Source organism: Pollachius pollachius, assembly GCF_949987615.1.
Source record: "Pollachius pollachius genome assembly, chromosome: 3".
Classification (NCBI taxonomy): Eukaryota; Metazoa; Chordata; class Actinopteri; order Gadiformes; family Gadidae; genus Pollachius; species Pollachius pollachius.
Genome location: NC_136936.1, coordinates 48,289,306 through 48,297,918, shown reverse-complemented (window position 1 = coordinate 48,297,918; position 8,613 = coordinate 48,289,306). Strand labels below are relative to the sequence as shown.

The 8,613-nt window shown below is 48.3% G+C and overlaps 1 protein-coding gene across 1 annotated transcript in view; it reads left to right on the top strand.

Annotated features, from left to right (window-relative positions):
- Positions 1-603: 603 nt before the first annotated feature.
- The window catches only part of myo10l3 (myosin X, like 3), a 67,858-nt gene continuing 59,848 nt past the window's right edge, over positions 604-8,613 (top strand). Inside the window, exon 1 of the mRNA XM_079732052.1 lies at positions 604-852. Within this exon, the coding sequence (XP_079588178.1) occupies positions 832-852 (21 nt within the window). The 5' untranslated portion in view covers positions 604-831. The remainder of the gene's footprint in view (positions 853-8,613) is intronic.

Sequence of the window (8,613 nt, the reverse complement as noted above, 5' to 3'; positions counted from 1 at the left end):
GACAGTGAGATCGACATTTTAAATAATATATTTAGGCCTACTATATGAAAGATACTTTTTATATATGTAAAAAAAAAAATCCCTTATATAAATAGAGGCAACATGATTGACTATTTGCACCATTCGATTGGTTCATAAACTTGGCCAAAATAAACCACGATGAACTCTTTGTCTTCCTGGCCTCTGGGCGTTTATTCCCCCAAAGAGGAAGTGTACAACAATAGATGCCCTGGTATCCTCTCAAGGAGCAAGGCACCACATGCTGTAACACTTGCTGCGGGTATCTTCAAGTTGGTTTGTACAAAGGATTATTTTCCTCACTGTGAAACAAACGGGGAAATACATTTCGCCTCCTCTTGTTCGTGGGATAAGTAATGAGGGGCCCGGCCGCAGAATGAAGCCAAAGCATCCCTCTGAGTAATTAGATTCTTCTAATAAAAAAAACAAAACCTTTTTAAGAGGGCGTGTGCTGGGGGAGGGGCTACCGTAAAGCCCCGCCCCTTGAATAATATGCCGGTCCCATTGAATGGGCTCCGGGACTAACTGCCAGCGCACTACAACGGCTGTTTGAAACACACAACAATCGCCCAGGAACACAAATTTTCCAAAGAAGTGTGCAGAAATACAAGGGTGATGGTTTCTCTGTGACCGTCCCCGACTCAACACCACAACAGGACGCGAGTTCGCCCAGGGAAGGGTCCCGAGAGATAACTTTTAATCTTCCCTGAAGCTTGCGGATGGAAACCCATCGGGAGTACATCTTCCTGAGCGCTGCTGTGGTACCCTGAAACCTTCACTATCACGGAGTACACCCAGGGATTTGTTTTGAACATGGATACCTTCTTTGCCGAGGTAGGTTCACGCTTTTGCCAATAAGCCAGCGTGCTTGTGCCTCTTCCTTGTACTCAATGTCTGGAGCTGTTGACGGGACCGCTCGGGTCTTTGTTACATCCCAGACCTCTGTATGCTGCGTCCCGGGCGGGTTTCAAGGTCCCTGCTGCCAGTTTTTAATTTCAACTAGTCTGCGAATTGAATCGTTTTACAACTCTTTGCACACATCGCAGAATTCCGTTTCACTTTGCCCACCAATAACGGCTTTCCTCCGGCGTTCCTCTGTTCATCTTTCCCAGTACCCTTACCCCCCCCCCCAGACCCTCCCCGCGACCTCCCTTCCTCCTCCTCATCCTCCCTGTCTATAAATGTCTGAGTCTGTCGCCCACATGTTACATCTCCATCTTTTCCATGAGTTGAAGTTCAAGAAAAGACACCCCTAGACTTGCTGTCTTCTAGTCGCACACCACTTGTTTAACACACACACACACACACACACACACACACACACACACACACACACACACACACACACTTCGGTGCTGGTGTTTGGGACTTGGCCTGTGGCCATTAACTCTTCAGTGATGTTATTGAGATGATGCGCTATGCAGAGAAGGCTGGCAGTAGTGAGCTCTTGTGATTGGGTGAGCTGGACCACAGATTAGCTCCCGTCCTCCTCTTCCCTACTGCGACCCTTGTGGATCATCAATCCCACGGGTCGACCTGGCCGGGGAGGCTTTTAAAATCCTTATCCTGATTCATGGATAGTTTCCTTTGTTTGATACTGTACCACACACACACACACACACACACACACACACACACACACACACACACACACACACACACACACACACCCATCAATCCTGTTGTGTCTCTGTCTATCAGAAACAATAGATTTCTGGAACAAAGCAGATTTGAACTGTGGAGCGTTTCACGACATGATTCTAAGTACTAGTGGCCAGACTGTCCGGACTGTTCTCCGCTCTGACAGAGCCCTGATGAGTATGGATTGGATGACAGTGTTTATAGACAGTACAGCCATCCCAGACCTGAACTAATCTCAGTTGGAGGCCATGCCCTGGGTGGGAGGTCATGGATATCCAATAGATTAAATGTCCTGTATCTCTTCATAAGCATCGGATGACTTTCCCTGGTAACAAACATAAACATTCCTATTACTGCTCTTTCCTTTGACTTGTATCCTGAGCGGGCTACATAGCCTTTGTGAAATGTATTTTCATATTTTGAAAAGCTTGCACAATCGGATATATGCAGAGGGAAAATCTATGTCCTGACACGTAGCTAGACACACAGGTTCGGGTTGCTGTCATAATTGACTATTATGTTAGCAGGCGTATCCCTAATTGGAGAGCATTAATCAATACCACCCATGAGGTGATTTATCACCGCTTCACGTCGCTGTTCGGGTCAGCATCCGGAACTCTCTGCAAAGTCACCGCAGTGTTGATATAATTAATCTGTAGCTCTGGATGAGGGGAAGAGATGAGGATTAAGCAGATTTCAACGGCCGGTATAGAAACAGAGTAAAGACCCAATCTCAGGCCTCCGTCTGCCCGTCCGGCCCGCAGTGATTACTCCAGAGGAGATGTCAACACTGGAATGAGTTTAAGGCTGCCCTTTTCCGAGCAGCTCAGGTCTCGATGTAAAGAGTGCTCCTCCATCCACCCGTCATGAGTTCTGCTGATGTCCTGATGGTTGTTGTAGTCGGACTGCTGCTAGCTTCATCGAGGAGGCGCCGTTCAGGTTGCTGGTTTGATCACGTGTTGTTGTCTGAATGGAACTGAGCGGATTTTCTGCCACTAAAAAATCACGTTAAAAAGTAATCATGGAGCTACATTAAAACAGAAGTGAATTAAGGATATGAGAAAAATTCTAGGAAAAGGGTAGTATTATTTTCACAAACTGTCTTTGACATTTTGTTACAAAGGGATCTAAATCATTTCGCTTGTCTCTAAGCTGAAGAGAGAGTGAGAGAATGTGTGAGAGAGAACGAGAGAGAGCGAGAAAGACACAGAACAGTGGATTTTCTCAGGGTGTGTGTGTGCTGGGAGGAGGTCCATCCTGTGCAGACTGCTCCGTCCCGCCCCGGGCCAAGCCCAGCCCCTCAGGATCAGTCCAGCCGGGTACGGACCTGGTGCCCTTGACCCCCCATAAAGCCCTCAACAAGCCTTGAGCCTCACCCACTTCTGGCTGGGGCGTGAGTCACACACACACACACACACGCACGTACACAATCACAGTCACACACACACACACTCACAGTCACACACAAACAGTCACACGCATATACACTCACTCACAAACAGTCACACACACACACACACACACACACACACACACACACACACACACACACACACACACACACACACACACACACACACACACACAGTCACACACACGCACATACACAATCACAGTCACACACACACACACACACAGTCACACACAAACAGTCACACACAAACAGTCCCACACACACACACAGCCCTCCTCTAAGGTAATAGATTACTATGAGTATAACACATCTTATTGTTGTCATAGGTGTGTGTGTGTCTGTAATTCTGTGTCACGGTTGTGTGTGTCTCACAGACACAGCAAAATGTGTCAGGACGTTTGGTACGGTTGTGAAACAGCAGCCTACTGGCGGCGCTGAATACCTTTCTAAACTGGGTCTTTAGCTCCCCAGCTAGCGACAGCTGCTACACACTGGAGCTGCTGGCCGTCTCTTTACACACCCTTGAACTATTTTCGTGAGGAAAAAAACTCTGGGCTACACACAAATCCCCCCCCCCCCCCCCTCGCCCTTGTCTGTCAACAGGCATTTCTCATCCTACACATTTCCTGACCTTTGACCTCGGAGATGCCCGGACATGGCATGGCGTGGTGATTTAGGTTTGAGGCTTCACACCGTTGTACAAGAAGTGCAGTGCTCACACTCACTCGCACATGCTCATCCACATTCTTCCTGTGTGTGTGTGTGTGTGTGTGTGTGTGTGTGTGTGTGTGTGCGTGTCTGCGTGTGTGTGTGTGTGTGTTCATTCTGGGAGCTCTGATGGTAATCCCCAGCCGCCAGGAGATGGCAATGGGAGAAGCCCCGCCCCCTTCTGCAAAGTGGGGATACCGCAGAACTCTTTCTCCTCTCGTGATTGGAGGAACCCCCTCCACCCAGTTGCCACTTCCTCCAGTGGCCCAGATGAGACGTTGGTCGATCGGTCTGTTGAGATTATTGTCCTCCAGACACCGAGACGGCTGCCCCACAGAGTTAGGGAGTGAGGAAAGGAAGGAAGGAAGGAAGGAAGGATGCAGCGGAACAATGCCATATCGGTTTACAGGCCCTGAGTTCTGTGAATCTTTGTTTAGGCCGCAAGTATAACACAATCATTACAACCACGGTGAATGGGGAGCAGTGCAACAAGGATGTTTTCTTTTTTCATCGCTATGTCTGGAATTCTAAGCGTTTTAAACCTCTAGGGTCAGTAGTGCTCCTTATCTTCTTCTCCCCCCTCCCCTCCCAAAAAAATAGGATTCCTAATGATACACGATATACAAACATATGGAAACAATACGGAACAATCAATATGTTCTTCAGTTGAGATCCCTCAAAGTGTACCTAAAAATAGTCGCATTGCATCTGCAAACAAGACGTACTCGCACAAGTCCAGGCTGTTTGATGGCCTGGCACCAAGACTTCTTGTGTATTCAACAGGGCCGTCTAGCCTGGCCTATTCAACCTGCTGAAGGTTTGGGTTCACCCTAGCTACGTATGACAACGTAATCACCGAGCTAGCCGTTAGCCAGGTTGCTCGTCGCCTGTATCTTCGTCTGACGCAGGGGTCTATTGACTTTAGTATCAGCCTGCTGACATCACCTGCCAGCTCAGAACCAGCCGACTCATTCAGGGTGATTAAGGGAAAAGCGATATCGTCTCCCCTCATCTCGTTGTTTACCAGCGACAAATATTGAGCTCCCAGAGCGTGTCCCCCTGGGTGGAGGAAGATGATGAAGAGGATAATAATGGCTACTTTTGATAATGGATGATATCCACAGTGTGAGAAACCGCTGAGCCCAGGGGGGAACAGATCGACAGCTGTATAATACGACGTGGGGACAACCAGCAGGGTGGGACATGGTAGCCTCACAGCCACGCCCTATGACCCTATCTGTGAGTCATCTCAGGACCAAAGGGCCGGGCTGCATACTTGACCTCTACTGGGGGGGACCCTGGATCCCCTGGGGCCCCAGCCTCAGTTTAGACCCAGCGTCTCTGGTGTCACAGGATGAGACAGAGAGTTGGGGGGCGCAGTCAGCTGGTTTCATCACTGAAAACACCCACACACAAACGAACGCACGCACACACACACTCTCATTCTGTTAAACCTCTCCATCTTTCAGTCTGCTCTTGCAACACCCTTCCTTCCACTCTCCCTGTCATCGATCCTGTGTGTGTGTGTGTGTGTGTGTGTGTGTGTGTGTGTGCCTGATAAAGAAGTATTCAGGGAGTGTATCATGGACTTCAGTAAAACAACCCTTGGTTCCTCCGCTAGTTTGACGTGACACCTTATAAAATACCTGTATAAATAAAACCTTTAATGGACCGGCACTAAAATAGCTTCCCTAGGACCTTCACCTGTTTTTACTTTATTTTTATGCTTGGGAGAGAAACTACTGATGGTAATAAAATAAAAGGGTAACCGACAAATGACCCATGATGCCATCCCATTACGGCTTGGAATCAAGGCAAACTATTTGTTTAACAAAAAACAAATTCAAATCAGTAATCAACAATGCTTTCCATATAGACCAGGTGCTATACATATACTTAAACACTGAGATATATTCATACTAGATATTTCCTCTGCTGGTATTGTGGAGACCTTTTCATAATGGAGGCTGACATGTAGGGTGTGTATTTTCTGTTCCTCTACATGTCATGTTTATTGCTGTTGTGGTGACACCCTGTCACCGACCTCAAACTGTTTCGGGAGGATCTTTCATTTACGTTCATTCATATATACAAGTCATGCTTTTTGACCCTCAGTGTCGGCCGTAGTTTCATCCCTTCCAAGAGATCCAACTGAGTGAAGTAAGCCCTAGAACACCTGTCAGTCTTTAGGATGATTTACCGCATGTGTTTATAACGTTTTTTATTCCAGGACATGCCCCCGGAAAAGATTAATGTCAGCCTGTTTTGTGCCACCCACTCTGCATATGCGTAGCTGGGCATCTCTCCCCTTGGCAGGCCTACCTGACATACTCTCCTGCTGGACGTGTAATGAGTCTAAATCCCAGCGTCGGCATCCAGACGTCACTCTACCCTGCAGTTTAATAACCCGGCCGACCTGTGATTACTCCTCCCAACCCAGATGTTGACTTTCCATCTTTTAGAAACCCTGTGATTACCGAGCTCAAGGCAGCCTATTACAGCACGCTGCAAGACTCTGGGTCGCTGTGTGTGTGTGTGTGTGTGTGTGTGTGTGTGTGTGTGCGTGTGCGTGCGTGTGTGTGTGTGTGTGTGTGTGTGATACACTGGTAGTGAGTCAGGGAAAATACAGACTACATATAGGAGTTTGAGTACGTAACTGTAATGTAATGGAAATAAGGCCTTGAGTGAAAAACAGACCTTAAAACGCAACAGACCTCCCCGGTGGAGAGATTACCTCTGCAGGTGTTAGGGTGTGTGTGTGTGTGTGTGAGTGTGTGTGTGTATGTGCGTGTGTGTGTATGTTTGTGGGGTGTGGTTGTAGAGGGGCGCCCCGCTGGGCCAGTCTGCAGGACCCACATACTGTACTATGAGAGTCAAACCTTTAACTGGCGCCGCGGTGCTTAATGACATCGCGTTCACAGCAGGAACTAATCGGAGTCAGAACCTGCATTCCTGTCTCTGAACCTAGGGCTGGATTAGTAGGGTGTGTGTGGCAGCGCCCACAGCTGCATCAGAGCGACCCTGCTGGGCTGACAATATCCGCTGGGACGTGGGTGTTCTCTGTATGAGACGATGTAGCCAAGTCCTTTCCTCGTTTGCTGTTGAAACCAGTCCAACTATAGAGCTAAACTTCCGTGAAGGAAAAACGGAAAGAACGATGTTACTGTCAACAAGTCGGAAATGTGTTGACAAAATACGAAGTCAGAGTAGAGTCGACTACATACAGAAATACACACACGCACACACCGCACGACATCCCATCCCGACAGGGGTGCATTCCTGGGATAGCTGCGGGACCCCCCTGCTGTGAGCTCCGTCCCAGAGGAGATGATGGAGGCCCAGATAGGAGCTGATTAGAGAGGGAGAGGAAGCAGCTCAACTTCTGCTAGTGTTATTACATAACACTAATCTGAGGACGCAGCGCCGCCCGACACACCTCTCAGGCCTCTGGGGCCTCAACGATCGTACCGTTCTGGTGATCAAACCATCTTAACGTCTCTCCTGGCTTCACTAAATCCGTTACCAACGGCGTAATTCAGATTTTGCCGAAACTCATCACAAACACAACAGTAGCAGTAGCACGTGGATCTTAGATTGATAAGACATTGTTGTGTAAAGTACACAACAACAGTGTATGGCCATTCACTCTCTTGTTTGCCCACAAACCATACTGATGCGCATTGATTCCAAAATACCAAAGTGCTAAATTGCTATTATTTACATTTGTGGTCGCACTTGGCACCCACTCTCGCTCATGCTGAATAGTCTGCGCCAGAATCAGCACAACAAAGTCATTTTGACAAATGAGTCTGGTAAGGGGTGTCAGAGTAAAGCCAGGAGAAGGTTCCGGAGGTTCATCTCCCAGACCGGCACGACCCTTTAGCTCAAGGAGCTCTTGTGTAAACAAAAGATGCTCTAATCCTGTAAGTATAGGAGTGGGTTGGTTCGTACTACTGCACACTGCTGATAGCGCGGTTCAAGAGCTCAGGAAGTGCATCCCAACATGCTCTCAGGCAAGCCTGATTTGTTATGTTAATAATGGAAGTTAATTATATGCATGTGATTTAAACATGGGGCTCATTAACAACCGGGCATATAGCTGCATCTGATGCACATACACATGCACAAACACAGAGCATATGATAGGGCCTCCGGAGACCCTGATGCCCTGGTTCCTGTGTTGTGTGACCTGTCAGTTTATAACACCACTGGCAAGCTGCCATGAGTCCTTCATATATGCATGTGTCTCTGCCATGTGCACGCAGGCACGCACGCACGCACGCACGCACGCACGCACACACACACACACACACACACACACACACACACACACACACACACACACACACACACACACACACACACACACACACACACACACACACACACACACAGACACACACACACACACACACACACACACACGCGCACAGATCATTTAATCAACCCATCCAATGTGCAATGCAAAATACGGAATGAAAAAAGGGATTAGATGGCGAGGTGGACACGTTAGGTCACGTCATGGCGACGATTGCATGAGATTGATCTTATTTTATTATCAACCTTTGGCGACCACATCCATCTCCTCGCCACACACTACCCTTCCGATAAGGAAATCAATGACGTCGTTTGTTGTGGGCGGAGCAAACATGGCCGCCATCCTCTTCCCAGTCTAGACTCTGGAGGATGCTGCCTCAGAGCGGAATCCAGAGTTTATATTCACCACAGCGGGAGGGAGGAGGAGGTGGAAGGAGACGGAGGAGGGAGAGGAGGAAGGGGAGGGAGGGAGGGAGGAAGGGATGATGAGGAGGGGGAGGATGAGGATAGGGAGG